We start from the raw sequence: 21,044 nt of genomic DNA, 5'->3' as shown, positions 1-21,044 counted from the left end.
GAACCACGTTAAATATTGTGTATTAGTGTGCTTAGCCTCCAATGGGCAGATCAATACACCACCGGTCCGCGCATAGGGGAGCCGGAATCCCCAACAGCTCCAAGCATTTCTTTGGCTTTATTCAAATAAAGACGAGGTTTCACTGAGGTTTAAACTTATGGACTCGGGATTGATGGGGTAGAGATCAGGGGCAGATATTGTAGAGGAATTTCCAATCCATGATTTATCAGATGGAGGAAAGAGGGCCTTGTGTGCTGTTTAAACTCTGGTCTGTGACCTGCTGATAGTGGCCTTTGACACGTTTGGAGTGTAAATCATCACCATAAATGCTAGGATCTAAGGTCACCTCCGGGATGCTGGTCTGTCCTTCAAGCATGCTCACCACTTCTGACATTGCAGGCCTTAGAGATGGAGATGCATTGGTGCATAAGAGAGCCAATTTGATCATCCTCTCAGCCTCTTCCTTGTTGAATTCAGACTGCAGCTTTGGGTCCACTATCTCCATTAAATTTCCCTGTTTTTTGCAAAACATGGGCCGGTGACGACAATTTCTAAGACAAATAAGAAGGAAGCTAAGATATTTGACCAAATATACCATGTTTTGCATTGAGAACTGATGCCTCATGCGTCATTAATTCAGGATAGCAACAGAAACAGACTGACGATGATTTACCCAGTCAAGAAGACAAACATTTTCGTTCTCTGGCCAGTAACTTGAGTTGCTCTTTACACTGAAAATTTCTAAGGCCACAACCCCAAAACTATAAACATCTGCTTTATCTGTTAGATAGCCCCACAGTGCATATTCTGGAGCCATATATCCTCTGAAATATTTTATTTTAAAAAAAAATGCAGAATTAGTGCCCTTCAGAGTCTTGAGGAGTATTACTATCAATAAACTTCAGGAATTAAATTAGTCTCAATACAACTTACATAGTTCCAGCAACTCGAGTGCTAATATGAGTGTTCTCCTCTTCATTGAGCTTAGCTAGTCCGAAGTCTGATATCTTGGCATTTAGATCTTTGTCCAGTAATACATTTGTACCTTGGATGTCCCTGTGAACGATCCTGATTGCTGATCCTTCATGGAGAAATGCTAAACCTCTGGCTATTCCAACACATATCTTATACCTTGTTGGCCAATCCAGCATCAGAGCACTTGTTCCGGAACCTGCTCCTAATAGGATTGTTGATAAGATCATGTTTGCTAGTTGATGCAGTGTTATAAAAAATATATTTTACTGGAAATTTATCAACAAATGCTACTATGGTTACCAAAAAGTGCACGAGAGAGGGAGTTGTTTTCCATGTACTCGTACACCAGAAGCAACTGGTCTCCTTCAATAAAGCATCCATAAAGCCTTACAAGATTGGGATGCTGTAAACAAGATATCATGCCTATTTCGTTCATAAATTCACGGTTTCCTAGCCTGGATTTTGGAGATAGCTGCTTAACAGCAATAATAGTACCATCTGCTAATTCACCCTGCATTGGAAGTCAATCACGCATCTAAATGCTATAGTGTTTTTGGGGCGGATTCACCCATACATGATTCCAATAATAAAATTGTGATAATATAAAAAATTCATTAGATGACAAACCTTGTATAAGGATCCAAAACCACCCTCTCCAATCTTGTTTTCTGAAATGAAATTGTCAGTGGCCGCTTTTAGCTGCCTCAAGGTGAAGGAACCAGTTTTCAAATCCAGCCCTTTAAGCTCTGCACGTACCAGTTGGTATGGGAGGATGACAGTCAGGAGACATATCGTGAAATAATACAAATCCTTGAAAATCATATATCCATGCACTACGCGCATTCTTTAGTGTGATTCGCCATTATTTAGAAAATTAAGAGTAGACTCAGTGTGCGGAAATGACTGATTTTACAATACCTCGTTCTCTTGTGTATTTGTCTCCGTAGCAGAGCTTCCAATAAATGACACCCATTACCAAGAAAATAAGGAATACTGCTGAAGTGACAACTCCGATCACAATAGGTTTCTTACTTGCTTCCTCAGGTTCTGATATTAAATAAAATTGCAAACGCAAAGAAGGCTAAACATCCCATCAAATGGATAATAAACATTAACAATGAGTTCTGTAACCTGAAAAACCACAGATCACGGAAAGATTCTTAGATGGGATAATGAAGTGAGTGGAAGAAGCTTACAGTTACAGTGACAACAAAAATCAGGCTAATCACTTATGCAGATTGGTTTATGAGAAACATTAAATGTGTTTAATCTTATCAGTTAGGGGAGGGAAAAAAAAAACCCAGAAAGCTCAGAAAATTGAAATAGAAATGAATTCAATGGTGTCATTCTATTGTATAAATTAAACTCCTTGAAGTCTGTAAGTTTGAAATGAGAGGCAGAAAAAGAACATGCAACATACCTGAACATACGGATATAGCAGAAATTATAGGACCATAATTTCCTCTTATTCGAATGACAGTAGTGCCTTTTCCAGCCCAGTATAATCGGATCTCCAGGGTACGGTCTGTCACGGTGGTGTTGTATGTGTTGGGTAATTCCAGAACTCAAACACACACAAATTTACGTGGTTCGGCAACTTGCCTACTCCACGGAGCTACTGGTTTGTATTAATCAAGCTTAGAAACAATACAAACAACAAAACAAGGAGGAGGAGAAAATCTTCTCTACTCAACTCAAGCTCTCTCTCTCACGTTTTTCTCTCTGTGTTTTCACTCTTCTCTGCGTTCTTCACTCACCCACACACCAGCTCTTCACTGAGCATACATATATATAAAGCTAGGAGTGAAGGGCATAAATCATGCCATGATTTATGCCCACCGTTTGCCTCCACTTGTGCTAAGTGGAGATTAGGTATTCCCACTAAGCACATAGTGGAGGTGGGACATTGCTTGTCTCCAAATAGCTAACAATCTCCCACTTGGAGACAAACAATGAAATCATCATTTATCCTTGAAGACCAACTGAAGTTTTACACAACTTCAGTTTATCAAGTGTAACTCCTTTGGTTAACATGTCAGCTGGATTCTTGCTTCCACAGACCTTTTCTAGCATCAGTTGTTCATCGTCTAGCAATTGTCGGATGAAGTGATATTTGATCTGAATATGCTTCGTCCTGGAGTGAAATGCTGGATTCTTGGCAAGGAAGATTGCACTCTGACTGTCGCTATACAAAGTACCTTTTCCATTCAACTTGCCCAATTCCTTCAGGAAACTCTGCAACCATACTATCTCTTTTGCAGATTCTGAGATTGCAACATATTCAGCTTCTGTTGTTGAAAGAGCAACGATCTTTTGCAAGGTAGAACTCCAGGAAACAGCAGTACCTCCTAGAGTATAAACATATCCTGTAGTGCTCTTTCTGCTATCAACATCTCCTGCTAGATCAGCATCTACAAAACCTTCAAGTTTCAAACCACCAGCTGTGAAACTAAGACAAGTTTCCGATGAACCTTTTAAGTACCTCATGATCCATTTGACCGCCTCCCAATGCTGCTTTCCAGGATTGCTTATATATCGGCTTACAACTCCCACTGCATGGGCAATGTCTGGTCTGGTACAGACCATAGCATACATCAAAGAGCCGATAGCTGAGGCGTATGGAATCTTATCCATGTATCCACATTCTAGCTCAGTTTGTGGTGACTGGTCTTTGCTGAGCTTGAAATGATTCCCCAGAGGTGTACTTACTGGTTTAGCATTATCCATACTAAACCTGCTGAGAACCTTCTTGACATACTCTGTTTGTGAGAGCTTTAGTATGCCTTTGTCTTTATCTCTGATGATTCTCATGCCAAGTATTTGTTTAGCAGCTCCCAGATCCTTCATTTCAAACTGTTTTGACAACTGCTGTTTCAGCTTATCAATCTCCTCAATGCTGGATCCTGCAATCAACATATCATCTACATATAATAGTAGAATGATGTAGGAGTTGTCAAAATGTTTGACATAGCAACAATGATCAGCTTGGCATCTTGTATATCCGGAACTGCACATGAAGTTGTCAAACTTCTTGTACCACTGTCTTGGAGCTTGCTTCAAACCGTATAGGCTTTTCTGTAGCTTGCAGACTTGATTCTCCTTTCCTTGCATTGCAAACCCCTCTGGTTGTTGCATATAAATATCTTCCTCCAAGTCACCATGAAGGAATGCTGTTTTTACATCTAACTGTTCAAGATGTAAATTTTCTGCAGCTACTATCCCCAGAACAACTCTGATTGTTGTGAGCTTCACAACTGGAGAAAATATCTCAGAGTAGTCAATGCCTTTCTTTTGTTGAAACCCTTTGACAACAAGTCTTGCCTTGAACCGTTTACTTCCGTCATGCTCAGTCTTCACTCTGTAAACCCACTTGTTTTGTAAAGCCTTCTTTCCTTCAGGCAGTGTGGTTAGCTCCCAAGTCTTGTTCTTCAGCAACGAACTCATCTCATCCTTCATGGCTAACTCCCACTTGCTTGAGTTTCCATCTTGTAAGGATTCTTCATAAGTTAGCGGTTCACCACCATCTGTCAACAAAATGTAATTCAGTAAAAGTGTGAACCGTTGCGGGGGCTTTATCGTCCTCGAAGACCTGCGAACAGCTGGTTCAATTTGCTCCGCATCTTCTTGTGTAGTAGCGGGTACAGATATGATTGAGTCTTCTTGTAAAGACTCTTGATTGTTGTTCTGCTCAGTAACATCGGGAAGGCCTTCTAATCTTATGAATTCAGATCCTTGTGGCCTTGTATCTGAATCAGCCTTATCTGTTTCTGCACTTGATCTGTCTTTGTACAGAACTTTCTCATTGAAGATCACGTTCCTGCTTCTGATAATCTTTCTATTCTGATCATCCCAGAACCGAAAGCCAAATTCTTCATCTCCATAGCCGATGAAGAAACATTTCTTGGATTTGGCATCCAACTTGTTGCGAGCATCAGAATCTATATGAACATAGGAAACACACCCAAAGACCTTTAAATGAGAGAGTTGTACCTCTTTTCCTCTCCATACTTCCTCGGGCAGTCTGAACTCCAAAGGAACTGATGGTCCACGGTTGATCAAGTAAACTGCGGTATGAACTGCGTCGGCCCAGAATGTTTGAGGTAACCCTGAATGCAACCTCATGCTTCTAGCTCGTTCATTGATGGTCCTGTTCATCCGTTCAGCAACGCCATTCTGTTGCGGTGTGCCTGGAACGGTCTTTTCCATTCTGATACCATTGACAGCACAATACTCCTTGAAACCTCCATCAATGTATTCTCCTCCATTATCAGATCTTAAGCATTTCAACTTTAGACCTGATTCAGTCTCAACCATAGCCTTCCATTTCTTGAATGTTTCAAACACATCAGATTTATTTTTCAGAAAGTAAACCCATACCTTCCTGCTGAAATCATCAATGAAAGTCACGTAATACCGAGAACCTCCAAGAGATGCTACTGGAGACGGTCCCCATAAATCTGTGTGTACCAGCTCTAGCTTTCTTGGTCTTAAAGTCCTGCCAACCTTCAAGAAACTGAGCTTTTTCTGTTTTCCAAGAACACAGCTTTCACAAATGTCTAGATCGACATTTTTTAATTCTGCCAGCTTTCCCTTCGACTGAAGTATCTTCATCCCCTTTTGACTCATATGGCCGAGTCTACAGTGCCATAGATGTGCTTGATTTTCTACTTCAGTAGAGGCAATAATGTCTGCAAATCTTGTGGTCATATACAGGGTGCCGGTTTTCTTTCCACGAGCCAAAACCATTGCTCCCTTTGATACCTTCCACATACCTCCAGAAAAAAGGATTGAATGACCACTATCATCAAGTTGTCCGACCGAGATCAGCTTCTTCTTTAGATCAGGAACATGCCTTACATTTTGCAAGGTCCATATAGATCCATTCATTGTCTTGATTTGTACATCTCCTAAACCCACAATATCCAATGGTTGTCCATCGGCCAGATAGACTACACCGTGATCTCCAGCAATATAGTTTTGCATCATTTCATGGTGTGGTGTACAGTGAAATGAAGCACCAGAATCAAGAACCCAATCATCAACAGGACTATGCACAGCAAGAATCAAAGCATCTTGTACCTCGTCTGTAGTGGCGTTTGCAGAGTCAGCTTCAGGTTTTTTCGGTTTTGTGCAATTCCTCATGAAATGACCAGGTTTGCCACAATTCCAACATTCAACCTGCTTTCTGGGTCCGAACTTGCTTTTACTTCTGTATCTTGATTTGGATCTGCCTCTGGATAAGCCTCTATCCTGTCTCCTCCCTCGAGTGTTAATGTTGAGAGCTGATCCTGAACTTGAACTTTCACCTGAGTCTTTCCTTCGCACTTCTTCAGCTAAAATCAAGTCTCGGATGTCATCATATTTCAGTTTGGATTTTCCAGCTGAATTGCTCACGGCTGTCCTCATACCTTCCCAACTGCTTGGAAGTGAAGCTAGCAAAATGAGTGCACGGATCTCATCATCAAACTCAATCTCAACAGATGACAATTGATTTGTAATGGTATTGAAGTTGTTGAGATGTTGTGTCACAGAGGTGCTTTCTGTCATCTTCAAGTTGAACAACTTCTTCATCAGGTGCACTTTGTTATTTGCTGAGGGCTTCTCATACATCCCAGACAAAGCTTCCATTAGTCTTGCAGTGGATCTTTCTTTTGTAACATTGTGAGCAACTCTTCTCGATAAGGATAGCCGGATAATGCCCAAAACCTGTCTATCAAGAAGTTGCCAATCTTCTTCTGGCATATTTTCTGGTTTGCTCCCCAACAGAGGAAGATGAAGTTTCTTCCCATATAAATAGTCTTCAATTTGCATTTTCCAATATCCAAAATCTGTTCCATCAAATTTTTCAATTCCCGCAGCTTTTATTTCATCTGCCATTTTAATATGTCTCGGATTTAAATCTGTCAAATCTGACCTTACAGATGTGTCCGGAACGGCCAAAACTATTGGAAACGACACTGAGATCACCCCAATCGGACTTCGGATGGCTCAGATCTTAACAGTCAAAGTTTTAGGTCAACAGACGGTGCTGATGAAGCCACGTGTCAGGCGGAAATAGTGTCTGCGAAACACTGAATCAAAACCCACTATGATGACGTGGATAGATGACGTGTCATCCACGTCAGAAATCCGGACCCACCTTAGATGACGTGGCAAATGCACGCACTTTTTTGGCTGACGTGGCAGGTGATGACGTGTTTGCTGACTGGTCTGATGACGTGTCGGATGACTGTGCAGAATGGCTGGCGTGGCTGATGACTGGCTGCTTGCGTGGCGGGTCAACCCGGTTCAGTTGCAGACAATCGGGTGAAGACGACGCGTGGAGAGCGTGGCGCGAGTGGTCGCGCGTGGGCAGTGCTGTCGTCGGCGCGTGTTGGAGCGTGCGGTCATGCAGGACGTCGGTTCTTCGCCGGATTTTCACCAGTGAATGCGTCTCTACTTCCTCTACGCGATGGTAATGTCAAAAACACGTTTTGAGAACTTTGATTTTTGAGTTTGGATCAAACACCCTCTTTTTCAAGAACAAGCTCTGATACCAGTTGTTGGGTAATTCCAGAACTCAAACACACACAAATTTACGTGGTTCGGCAACTTGCCTACTCCACGGAGCTACTGGTTTGTATTAATCAAGCTTAGAAACAATACAAACAACAAAACAAGGAGGAGGAGAAAATCTTCTCTACTCAACTCAAGCTCTCTCTCTCACGTTTTTCTCTCTGTGTTTTCACTCTTCTCTGCGTTCTTCACTCACCCACACACCAGCTCTTCACTGAGCATACATATATATAAAGCTAGGAGTGAAGGGCATAAATCATGCCATGATTTATGCCCACCGTTTGCCTCCACTTGTGCTAAGTGGAGATTAGGTATTCCCACTAAGCACATAGTGGAGGTGGGACATTGCTTGTCTCCAAATAGCTAACAGTATGCTCTTGTGAAACTTCTGCTCGATCCCTGGGCTTCCTTTGTAAAGTTAAAATCCTTTTGCACTTGTATTCCCTGGAACAAAGTTTCCTACTCAAAAGGGTTCCTTTGAAAAAGAAAAAAAAAAGACATCCACAATCTCTTCGGAAGGAAAAGATAATTAATTACCTGAATGTAAATATCAAAAACGCGCCTTGCAACTTTGTTGTACAGTTTTTCATATGTGAATTCTATCTCAGCAAAGTGGAGTCTGACAGTGTAATTCCCATTTTCTAGACAATATCCATAATAAGTGATAGACAGGGGAGTTTTACGTGCTGTTGCATACAATTCTAAGTCAACTACAGAAATATTAGAATTTGATTGAAGCGTATATTTGTTATCATAGAAACTTTCATCATCCATGAAATCTCCTGTGCTGCTGAATCCCCAGTTTGATCCTGATCTATTATAACTCCTTGCAGCAGCATTACTTCCACCACCTTGATCACCTTCATACAAGATTTTCCCATTCTTTACATCTTGTCCACCACAGTTTATATGGAATGAACGATAATCTGCAGCACATAAAACTAGTATACCATTAGACATGTTTCAATTTTCCGTTTTGTCATACTTATAGAAGCATATCAATGGGGAATGAGTTTACTTTACTACAAAGCTTCAAAACTATGATTAGTCACTGGTCAACACTTCATCAAGTGGCTTGCCATTGTCAGATTAGTTCAACTCAATGAATTCCTTCTGTCAACTTTTGGTTTCTGACGGTGAAACCAGTGGTCAAGTTCTACTTCAAACCACGTTCTGATGTATAAATTTTCCAACAAAGTGACCATGAATTGACCTTATTAGTTTTTCGAGATAGAATCTAATTAAAAAGCTAACAATCATCAATGTCATTCAAACATTGAAGTACACGCACACAAATAAATATGGTACATCGATAAACTTTAATGGCACACTCGGATTTTATGAAAATAAATAAAATAAAAAACCATACATTTTGGGCACCGAGATATCCCTGAGCATGGAAGAAGATCGCTTCTGTATATCATGGAAATTATAGTATGTTAGAATAATAATGGTTTAGTAGAATGAATTCTAAGAATCTGGTATGAGAAAAAAGCCTCGGAATCAGAATCAAAACATGCTTAAAAAAACTGTATCACCCAAGGAAAATATTCAAGATGTGTTTGCTCTTTGAAAAAATGATAAGCATTATACTCTGAGCATAAATTAATTCTGGATATCTATCTATTCTGTTAGGTAGGATTTAAAGATGTAGTATAGTTTATTATTTAGTTACAATATCATAATATGTTTTGTCTGAATTCCACGTTCATCTGAAGTAATTGTATCTGTCTCTGCAACTCTGTACTCATGATAGCATATGTTGTTATCGCAAATAGGTACAAGATCTTGCTAGTAATTCTTTTCACCCTGTGGGATTTTTTGAAATCACATACAGCAGAATCTCTATTGCTAAATTTCATCTTCAGAAATATAAATACGAAAAACATTGCAGTCCACAGAGTATAAAAGAAGAGCCTTACAATTTATTATTGCTGGACGAGCTTCGAAACCAGTTTATATTATTCCTGATTTATAAACTCAAATCATTCAGTTTCAAAATCACCAAGAATATCCTGATGTGTACTTGACACAACAGAATTTGAGAGAAAGGAATAGGGAAAGAAGAGTTTAAAGAAGAACAGTTTATTTCATGATATCTTCTCTCCCGTAGGCCACAGCTTTTATAGGCCTTTGGTTCTGGAAGTTACAAGCAGATTAAAAACAATAAAAGAGGAATATGCGCCACTAAGTGATCATGGCTGTTCCACTTCACACGTGGTCATGAATGCCCATGAATTCCCCGCATAACAGACATCTAAGAAAAGTAACTGCAACTAATTAATCCCCACAACCCACGACCAGTTGTGGTTACTTCCCCCCCACGACCCTTTGCATGGCGCAGGTATGCATGATGGGCTGTTTGTCCATATCATATCCCATTTCAAATATTTATGAACATCCTTACTCGTTACTGCTGCTGCATCTTGGTGACCGTGAAAAGTTATTGTACGAAACATCGCTGGAAAAGATCAAGAAAACCATAAATCTAAATACAAACTTCCACAAGGTTAACAAATAAAGAGTATATAAACTTCACGATGCAAGCGCTAGAAATGCACTCGCTTTCATATAATGGTTTTTCTCTTATTGATGGTGATGGCTTGGATGACTAAGATTTAATTGTTTTCAAGGGAAATGGTTTCTTAATTTCTTTTAGAATTGATGGATTATTTAAGGGGTATCAATCATAGTTTGTCAATTTTATTGTTAGGTTGAAAATTTTAAAAAATATTGATTTTTTTTTTTATAGAATTGATGACAATTAAATTGTATTAATTTAGATTGAATAAATTGATGCAACCGGTATACCCGATAGGAATCAGGTATAGAGTATGAGATATGAGAGCAGACTGTAGTGTCTCTATCATAAATATCCTACGATCTAGCTCGAGCCAGCAAATCAACAGTCAATTAGGAGTTGGTTCAATAAGAAATTATTGTTGTGACGGCCAATCTAAGGGCCCAAATAGAGGCGCAATATGAAGAATGAAATAGGAAGCAATAGGAGAAGATGATGATATACATGTCAACTCATTATCTTCCTTCTTAAAAGAGCATCTCTAAGGAAAGAAACTGTTTAGAAGAGCCAAATTGATAATGTAAATATGATATTTTTTTATATATGCACTCCAATGAAAAAAAAAATCATTTAGAAAGGCAAATTATATTTTAATATATTTAAAATTGATACAACTATTTATTAATTATAATTAACTAATACAACTCCAATCAAAATCTCTCTTTTGCATAAAAGTATATTAAATTAACTTTTAACTCTTTTGATCAATATGTAGGAATAGCTCCCCAATATAGAAATGTTATTTTATCTCTCAAATATAGTTCTTCCATTCGAGCTATACACATTAGGGATGAAAACCATTTTTTTTTTTTCCTTTTGGCTTTCTTTTTTTCTCTTCCCTTGGATATGTCTTGAATCTTTAAAAGATTTTCCTCCCCCTCCCCTTCCCACCTCCACTTGCAACTCCAACTTCTTTCAAATATATAATGAGAGTAGTTGTTGCACATATTGTTTATTTTCTAAAGAACAATTATATTGCAAACTTTACATAATACACATACCAGTATTCTATATATATACATAGACAATAACATTAGCTTTCAAATCATTTATGAAAATTTCATTGTTTCAATGAAGTCAAGTTTCCAAACATCTTAAATGTAAACCACAGGTCGATGCATGAATTTCAAGGTTTAAGGATAGTATTAACTAAAATATTTTTTAATGTTAATTTGGACCATTTATTGAAATTATTGAAAATTTTCTTTTATAAATTTTTATTTCAAGGAAAATTTTGAATGGGAGAGAGCTTATAATAATTTTACGAGGAAGATTTGAGAGAATCACGCTCCAATTATGAAAGATCCAATCCAAAATTATTTTTTATTCTAAATATTAAAATTTTATTTTTCATTTACTAACAGATAATTAATTTGTACCATATAGGTTGCATGATTTTTGGTATGAGGCACAAAAGAAAACCAAAAATATGTGAAAGAAAGAGAGCTTCCAAGCTAGAATGACGTGATAGTTTGGAAAGATTTTGGATTGTCATACATCTCAGAGGCTGTATTGACAGAATACATTCAGTATATGACGTCCACACATTTCACTTGATGATACGATTTTTTTTACCATATCCATTTTTTTATTAGTTGTTTTTTATAAATATATTGAATTGACAACATTTTTTATTGCATGCTATAGTTTTTGTATGCGAGCCAAGCTTGATGAAACTTTTTGTTAAAATGCATGTGTGGAGTGATGATCGTCAAAAAAGGGTGCAGCAGTTTGTTAATAGCCGAGCTCAATATTTTGTGGTATGTTGGTTTTTAATTATTTTTTTCTTAAGTTATTATGTCCTTGAATTTGATGAATTTATTTCTTCTTTATAGGATACATATAACAGCCGATTGAAGGAGAGATACAAGGATGAGCCTTCAACCCATTTGGATATCGGTCCGGATTTGTGGTTGGAGGGAGAATTATTTGGTGGACCTGATAGAAATCGAATGTATGGACTCTCTGACACTATGACTGAGAATTTATGAACGACCTGTAGTACTTTTGGATGCACGCAATCAATTCTAAACAATCAAACTCTGGAGTTCACAGTGATGTTAGACCAACAGGTACAAGATCAGACAACCTATCTTAATGATAAATATGATGACTCACTACTGGTTATGGAGAATTTTGTTGATTGGTAATGGAGATGAGATCACAGATGGATGGTTCATGTTAGGAGTGAGCAAAAAAACCAACGAACTGATTAAACCGAGAAAATCAGAAAACAAACAACCAAAAAAACCGAAGCCTGAAAAAAAACTGATTACACCAATTAGAATATTTTAAAAAAATTCGGTTTGGTTTCAGTTTCATAAGCTTGAAATTTAAAAACTGAATCGAAACAGTTTAGTTAAAAAATAAACCAAACCAAACCAAAAAACCGAACTGAACCGAAGAAACTCATTAGAAAGTCCAAAAAAACCCAAAAAACAATATAATTTTCAGTTTTTAATATCAAATAACCAAACCGAACCGAAACCGAATCAAATCAGATTGAACCGAAACCGTTCAGTTGAGTTTCAGTTTTTAACTTAAAATAACCAAAATGAACCGAGACCGGTCTCGGTTCGATTTTTGTTTTTTTTTCTTTTACAAAATTTCAGTTTGATTGTTTTTATAGGTAGAAACTGAACCGAACTGAAAATGATCACCCCTAGTTCATGTGCACCCCTTAATTGCCCCTACGTTCCCGGTGACAACCTACCTCCTCCTCCTCATCCATTGCTGTCTTTATTTTAGATTTATTGTATTCGATTGTTAAAAAAAAATTATATGCTTTATCCGTCTGTAAATTCATCGATATATTTATTACCGATAGACTCACCGACAATCTATAAATTACCGACAATAGTTTTTTCGATAGACCATTTCTATCCGTGAGTCTTTCGGTAACATACGGATCGATAGATTGCTAGTGTTTACTTTTTAATGCGGTGATAATTAATGATTTTTTGACTATTTATTTTTTCCTAATAAAATCACCCATAGAAATTAAGTACTGAATCCAATGATGGGTGTAATTTAGGAACCTACAGATTTGGGCTATTTTGGAGGAATGAGTCTTGCACTGTTCCAGTCAGCTTGTTGCCACTCAAAAACCTGGTAAGAACCACACTCAAACTTTCAGCATAATTTATTGCGCCATCGTTGATAAGATTTCAATAACCAAATTCCAAATTATCAGACTTTAACATTGCTCACGTAAACTGTCGTTGTATTGTATTAGGAGGAATCTCCCCAACCAACTTGTTAAAAGTTAAGTCGCTGCAAGAAATTACAGCAAACAAAATTTTAGGCTCAGTCTCTGAAGAAGATTTTACATCTTTGTAAATATAATGGCAATAAACAGGTGAATATATATATATGTCTCATAATTAAAGGTTATTAAATTCTTTGAAGTAATCCTCTATTTATATTCTTCCTTGGAGAGTTGCAGTTGCTTGAAATCACTACCTTCTCATAGGAGCTCATCGGTTATGCAAACAAGCCAATGTTATGTTAGAAGCTAGTTGTGATTCTTCTACTCACTCTAGCAGGACTTTAGTTATTATATACCCAGGATTATATATTAATGTAGGATTTTGAACTTATCCTAACGACCTGATGATTCAGGCAGATCCCACGCACCAGCTGTACTTGGAGATCATAATGGAAAAATGTGGCAGAATTGAAATGTATAAAAGGAAATTCTATGTTGCTTAGCAGCAGATGTAAGGCGATGAGTGAAGTTCACACTTACAGTGTTTTTTCCACTTTCCATGCGTTTTCTGGGATTGTTCCAGTTAAATTGATGTTCCTCAGAACCCTTGCAACAAGTTACAGGTTGGTTAAACAGTTCTGAACAGAACATATCCTCAACTGTACTATGAAAAGTTATGCATGAAGCAGTTCACATACAAGAATTGCCTTTCAATCGGCCAGTTAGGTAACTGAAACTCTGGTCCAGGCATATCAGCAATCCTCCTGCATAACAGTAAGAGACCTTGAATACAAGTTAAATGTTCAATTCCGTTCATTTATCTCTCCCTATCCCTCACACACAAAGAGAATTCTTCAATAATTAATACAGCAGGAGGTATGCAGCACAAGAAAGTGGTTTTACTCACAAATCAGACAACTTTTCCAACTGAAAAATCGCAAGAGGTATGGGTCCTTGCAATCCAGTCGCGTACAATTCACTTCATTAGTCACGAAAAGAACTCAATAAAGGGCAACATGTTGCATTAGAATGAATTAAGATCTTGTGAAGATAAACATCTCACAGCTTTCGAAGTTGAGTCCAGTTCCCCATGAACTCGGGTACGGTGCCATTAAGATTATTATCACTTACGCGACTGCACAATGAATATGTTAAATTATAAATAAATAAATAAAGTGTTTAAGGAAAATAAGTGAGGGCTTACAAATCCTCCAAGTCTTTAATCTGAGCAAGTGCCTCTGGCAAGGTCCCCACTAACTTATTGCCGGAGAGTATCCTGCAATTGATAATTCACGGCATCAAAGCAAAGATTTCAACTAATGAAAACGAAATCTCTAGCAAGTCTTCACAATGAAGAATTTAGTTAAATGTCTTACAGAGTTTTTAAGTTGATAAGCTTGCCAAGCTCAGGTGGGACAACACCAGAAAACTGATTTGATTCAAGGCTCCTATATTTTATAATTGTATTTGATAAAGTGAAATAACCATTAGAGAACAAAGTAAACTAGCATTGCTTGCAATATTCGAATAACTCAAACTAGAGGTAGAGCACTATAACAGATTCAAGCCATACAAGTAGGTGAGGGCAGTAAAACTTCCCAAATGTCCAGGAATATTTCCTGACAAGCGATTTGCAGTAAGCGAGCTGCACAAGAGGTTAGTTAGGAAGGAAGTTTTAAGCTCACTCTCACATAGAAAATAAGATAAACCAAGAAGAGGGGTGAATTTATTAATGAGCTTACATGAAAGACAGATTTTTCATCGAAGCCCATTCCACCGGAATTGTGCCGAATAGATAGTTGCGAGTGAAATCTCTGTCATAGACAATGTTGTTGTATAAAAATTATTTTCCATCTTGAAAATTGCTCCAAAAAATAATATAAACGCTTGAAATTTTAATATAAACTGTGACAGAATGGCAAACTCATAATCACATAACATCTAATGAGTATTAATTATCATCGAGGCATCTCAAGATTCATAATCATTTCAGAATTGAGGCCTCGAAGCAGAAGCATGAGCCAAATATATATGTCCTTAATTAAGGGTTCTTACATTTTTTGGACATAAGTAAGGTTGGCCAATTCCGGAGGAAGCCTGCCTGGAAGACTGTAATCTTTGAGCTGGCTTTATTGCAAGCAGGAGAGAGACGTCATTGGTCACTGTTTAGGAAAGCTAAGATATATATATAACAAAGAAAAACATAAGAATGTAAAGTAATTAAGAGGCTTACAATGAAGTAATGTGACAGTAATTATCATCAGTGATGCTGCAGTTACATTCGATGGTGCCGTTCTGTTCTAAGTTTGGTGGAGCAGAAGTCAGTTCTGTATCAACGACTCCACTCTGTTGACAACGATCGACGAACTTCAAGGATAGTTGGCCATCCTCGTTTACTGTCTTACCGATTTGTCTTAACGCTTCAACTGGTGGGGTTTTTTTTTTAAAAAAAAAAATTAATTAATGAGGAATGTGCACTATTTAAAATAAAACGCAGTTTAAATCAAATTCTAGATTAATTGCAGGTTAACTCTAAAACGATATTATTTTAAATAAAAATTAAAAACAAAATATTATTTGTTAACTCAATTGGGTTAACTTAAATTTAACTATATTAACTTTTAAATCAGTTTAAAATAAAAAGCAATCTAAATTAACTCAATTGTTAAGTTTAAATACTTTATTGTTAATTACCTTATGATGATAGTAGATGTATCTTAATTGGTTTATGATCAAACGAAAGAAAGAAATCATGAGTTCAAATTCTACAGTGAGGATGTCATTTCTTGAAAAAGAATTAGATACAAAACAAAATCACAACTTTTTAGATGCCTATAAATGACTCTAATTAAAAAAAAACAAAACACCACGTAGAAGCTATTTTGTTTTATATACGGCCAAAGATATATTTTACAGTTTTTCAAGCATTTGCAAAGTCTTGAAGTTTAATGCAAGAAATGCAATTAGTAAACTTTATTTGTAAAAGTTATATATTTAACAAAAATTATAAAATAAAATGAGGGTAATTCACTAACCCCTCCTCATAAATCATTGATAATTGGAATAATGATTTGTTTTTTTATATATAATTTTATTTTTATTTTTCAACATTAGATTTATTAGAGATTGAGTTTTATAAATTTTTTAATTTTTTTCAATTGGATTATTCTATTCTTATAATATAGGTCATTGATTTTGCAAATTAATTTGATTAACTTGATTTTGTTTCATTTTTTTAATTGAATTTGTTTTTTAATTTATCCATCAACATTGAGTTAATTGAAATTAAATTTTATAATTTGTTTTATTTTTTTATGAAGTTATCCTAACCTCGTGACACAAATTTTGAAGGTTAACTCGAATTGACTCAAATTATTTTTTTTCTTTTTTTTTTAATTTTATTCTCCAACATTGAATTTATTAGGAACTAAAATTCATAATTATTTTTCTATTTACTTTCTATAGGGTTATCATGACCTTATGACATGTGTCTTAGATTTTACTTTTCTTTTTTTTAATTGAATTTCTTTTTTTATAATTACATCCTTCAATATCGAGAATTGATCTTTATAATTTTTCTCAATTTGCTTTTTATAAAGTTATTTGGTGTCATAACCCAAGTTCGACAGGTTAATCTATATTAACTCAAGTTGTTTTTTTGTTATTAAATTTTATTTTCATTTTCATCCTTCAACATTCAGCTAATTAATCTCTTGAAGTTTAATGCAAGAAATACAATTAGTAAACTTTATTTGTAAAAGTTATATATTCACATTATTTGATATAATAATAATTAACAAGAACTTAAAAAAAAAAGGAGAGTACTTCACTAACCTCTCCTCACAAATCAATTTTAATTGGAATAATGATTTTTTTTAATAATTTAATTTTATTTTTCAACATTAGATTTATTAGAGATTGAGTTTTATAAAAAAAAATTTAATTTTTCTCTATGGGGTTATTTTATTCTTATGACTTGGATCATAGGTTTTGTAGATTAATTTAATTAACTTGATTGTTTTTGTTATTTTTTTAATTGAATATTTTTTTTCAGTTTCTTCATTAACATTGAGTTAATTGAAATTAGATTTCATAATTTGTTTCATTTTTTATGAAGTTATTCTAACCTCGTGACACAAGTTTGAAAGGTTAACTCGAGTTGACTCAAGTTATTTTTTTTAATTTTATCCTCCAACATTGAATTTATTAGGAATTGGAATTCATAATGTGTTTTCTATTTATTATCTATAGGGTTATTATGGCCTTATGACATGTGTCTTGGATTTTACTTTACTTTTTTTAATTGATTTTTTTTAATTACATCCTTCAATAATAAGAATTGATCTTTATAAATTTTCTCAATTCAATTTCTATGAGGTTATTCAGTCTCATGACCCGTTCAACAGATTAATCCAGATTGACTCAAATTATATTTTTGTTCTTTTGTTATTAAATTTTATTTTCAATTTCATCCTTCAACATTAGGGTGATTAATAATTAAGCTTCATTTTTTTATTTACTTTTTATGGGGTTATCATGGTCTCATGACCCAGGATGAAGATTCGACAAGTTAACCCGAGTTAATCCAAGTCAATCTAATATATTTTCTTCTCAATATTTAAAAAAAAAATATCATCTTAAGTTTTTAAGTTAAACTATTTTTTTATTAGATCGGATCACATCTAGTCAATCTACACGTGATTAATTTTTTTTTCCTTAAAAAAATGTAAGTAATGTGTGAGTATTTTTTTACATTCAATTTTTTTTTTTTTTTTACTTGCAGTGTAACGAGAGATGATAATATGATAATAAACTATTGAGTCAAGGTGCATATTGCCTGAACTAAATTGGGTTGGATCTCATTCAATCTAGCTTTGACAATTACAACCAAATACTAGCTAACTGTCCTTACCTATTAAAAAATTTAGAAGACGCGTACAAATAAACAATCATCTCAAATTAAAGACAAAAGGAAAACATAATCTTTTTTTCAAAAAATTAATAATAAATAAATAAAAAGAAAACATAATATTTTTTCAAAAAACTAATAATAAATAAATAATTTGAGCTTCTCTAACAATAAAAAGCCTATATATTGCATAGTTAGAAAGGGTTACAAAAATTAGATATGACTAAGCCCAATGGACCCCAAATATTGTTAACCTAGTTATCCAAATTCAAACAAAGATGATAGTTGGAAGTGAAGGGGGAACTTTCATCTGGCCAAAAGCCTAGTTTTCACCATAGTTTTAAAACTCGGCCTGGTCTGGCGGGTCAACCCGGGACCCGGCCGATCTGAGGTTGAAATTGGGTCTGGTTTAAGAAAAAATAGGGAAAGTCAAAACCCGGGGTGACCTGGTTGACCTGGTGACCCGACAAGACCTGGTCAAAAACCCGGTTGCAACCCGTTGATTTTTGCTTTTTTTTTAAAACTAAAATGATGTCATTTTGATTTTTTAAAAAAATTGAAATTGACCCGGGCAACCCGGTCAAAACCCGAAACCCCGGGCCTTGGACCAGGCCGGGTTTAAAAACTCTGGTTTTCACCCTTTTTTATGTTATTCTGGTTCCATTTACTAAAGTCTAAAATATAATAATTAAATATATGTCTTAATTACTCTTTAATTTTAACTTCTAAGAAATTCCTTTTAATACTACTCTCAAAATAATAATAATAAGAAAAAAAATTACAAAAAAGAAGAAGTAACAAAGAAAACCTATATTTTAAGGATTGTATTTTATCTTTAATATTTGTATTTTTTTAAAATTTACTATATATATTTTCTTAAATATTATATTTTGAAGAATCTAAATTATCAAACTAAGATTAATATCTATAATTACAGTACTTTTTAGTTCCTAACACATATCTTTAATAGTAAAGTCATCGCATCATAAAACAATAATAAAGTATTAAAATAATAAAATTTATAGTGATATTTAATTAATGGTCCTGAGACTTGGTTTTGATCAGATGAGTTGAAAAGTTTGAAAGACTTGCTGTATACTTATAAGACCTCACTGATCTGATCTCAATATATATATTACTGTGAAAACAAAGAACAGTGCTAGGTAGGTTGTTCTTACCTTCTCCTGGATGTAGCTGAGCAGAAGCAAGCAAAGTAATAGAGCTCGAGAAACTGATCAATATCACCATAACTTGGCAAAGCTGAAACATCATTAACATCTTGTGCTGAAAATTGGCTAGAAAAGCTCGAATAAGTTTTTGTATTTGTGATGAGACAGGCAGGGAAGGAGAGGTTACTTAATTTGATTTATACTTGCCAAATCTTAAAACGTCACTATCCATGTGCCTACGCGCGTACTTGTATCCTACGTTATTACTTGGGTGATATTTGAATTCATTAGTTGCAGGTTGCAAGATGTTGAAATTTAAAAGATAAGGAGGCAGGCGCATATAGAGGCATTTGAGCCACAAATTTATTGACTACAAGCTATTATGTTGAATGATTCACAATTCACATCACTAGCGCCGTCGGCTGCCAAAAAGCATTTTCATGGAAAACGTCTCAGATATTTAAACCCGACTTGTCAGTTTATTCACTTGAAACCTGCTAAGAACGTACTGAAAACGAGAGAGATTCCAATCAGAAAAGAGAGAAAGAAAAAGGATTTATCCTTGTATACATTGTTTCAATACTGCTGTAAACTGCACTAAGAACTTCATCATCAATTTGTTCACTAATTGCAAGTAGAATTTTCTGCTCTTCTTTTTGCTTTTTTTGCAAATACTGATTGATGTAGACAGAGACCAATCTCTTTTCCACCAGGTGCTAAAGGACAACAAGCTATCTGGAGTTTATGATAGACTCAATTATATAGCTAGTTGGTGCATGATTGACAGTTAAACACTTGCAGAGGTTTATTTTTATGTTTGAAAAATATTTTTAGAAAGAAATTGAATTTTGTTTTTAACTGATAGAATTAGTGACAAATAATAAAATTATTGATGAATGTTATTCCATCAGTAAATTAGTTAGTAAAATTTTTATTAATAAAATGATAATTTTATGCCAATAAAAAAATTATATCAATAAAATTATAAAATGTTGTAGTTATTGATTACCAGGTTAACTCCTTAATAAAATGGTGTTTAAAAACTATATTTTAGAATTGGTGGATTATTACTATAAGTAAGTGAATGATGACAAGAATTTGTTATGTATAAATAGTATTTTATTGTTAATTGTACCGGTAGATGTATCTTAATTGGTTTATGATCAAACGAAAGAAAGGAATCATGAGTTCAAATTCTACAGTGAGGATGTCATTTCTTGAAAAAGAATTAGATACAAAACAAAATCACAACTTTTTAGATGCTAAAAAATTCAGATGCCTATAAATGAACCTAATTATATAAAATAAAATTTCGCATAGATGCTATTTTATCTTAACCTACAGGAGATGTATTTTATTGATTTTCAAGTTTGTGTAAAGTCAAAAATATTTTTGGTTAACGAGTTTAAATTTTATTGATTCTAGAAATAGAAAAATATTTTTATTATACAAAATAATTTGTAAATATAATAATATCTATGTTTAATTTTTTAATGACTAATGAATTAATTTAAAAAGATCAAAATATTTCTGTCTTCTAGTCTTCAAACTTTTCCAACGAGGGATATAAAGATAAATTCATTATAGCAATTTATAATAAACTGAATCTATTATTATAGTGAATTCACCATACATTTTAAAGTTTTG

At 34.9% G+C, this 21,044-nt stretch overlaps 1 protein-coding gene across 1 annotated transcript; it reads right to left on the bottom strand.

Moving 5' to 3' along the window:
* Positions 1–226: 226 nt before the first annotated feature.
* LOC18103176 (probable LRR receptor-like serine/threonine-protein kinase At1g29720) lies at positions 227–19,550 on the bottom strand. Its single transcript, XM_052445409.1, has 27 exons — positions 19,407–19,550; positions 15,553–15,745; positions 15,375–15,446; positions 15,062–15,133; positions 14,893–14,964; positions 14,696–14,767; positions 14,524–14,595; positions 14,383–14,454; positions 14,227–14,298; positions 14,018–14,083; positions 13,860–13,925; positions 13,322–13,384; positions 13,154–13,219; positions 9,938–9,991; positions 9,453–9,497; positions 8,900–8,943; positions 8,068–8,456; positions 7,899–7,974; positions 6,424–6,773; positions 6,183–6,308; positions 5,443–5,499; positions 1,894–2,056; positions 1,603–1,721; positions 1,276–1,486; positions 934–1,171; positions 650–824; positions 227–514 (listed from the first exon to the last, which is right to left on the bottom strand). The coding sequence occupies exons 1-27, from the start codon at positions 19,504–19,506 to the stop codon at positions 227–229; spliced, it is 3,393 nt and encodes a 1,130-aa protein (XP_052301369.1). The 5' UTR covers positions 19,507–19,550.
* Between the last annotated feature and the right edge of the window lie 1,494 nt (positions 19,551–21,044).

The sequence above is a fragment of the Populus trichocarpa genome, chromosome 11, assembly GCF_000002775.5.
Source record: "Populus trichocarpa isolate Nisqually-1 chromosome 11, P.trichocarpa_v4.1, whole genome shotgun sequence".
Classification (NCBI taxonomy): domain Eukaryota; kingdom Viridiplantae; phylum Streptophyta; class Magnoliopsida; order Malpighiales; family Salicaceae; genus Populus; species Populus trichocarpa.
This window is presented reverse-complemented; position numbering and strand designations above follow the sequence as displayed.

What these genes read in the sequence shown, in the direction of transcription:
- LOC18103176 (XM_052445409.1), bottom strand. Translation starts at nt 19,506, where the DNA reads ATGTTAATGATGTTTCAGCTTTGCCAAGTTATGGTGATATTGATCAGT. An exon ending in CTTACTTATGTCCAAAAAAT is followed by an intron (nt 15,134 to 15,374) that starts GTAAGAACCCTT and finishes TGTCTATGACAG; the next exon opens with AGATTTCACTCGCAACTATC. An exon ending in ACTCGAGTTGCTGGAACTAT is followed by an intron (nt 825 to 933) that starts GTAAGTTGTATT and finishes AAAATATTTCAG; the next exon opens with AGGATATATGGCTCCAGAAT.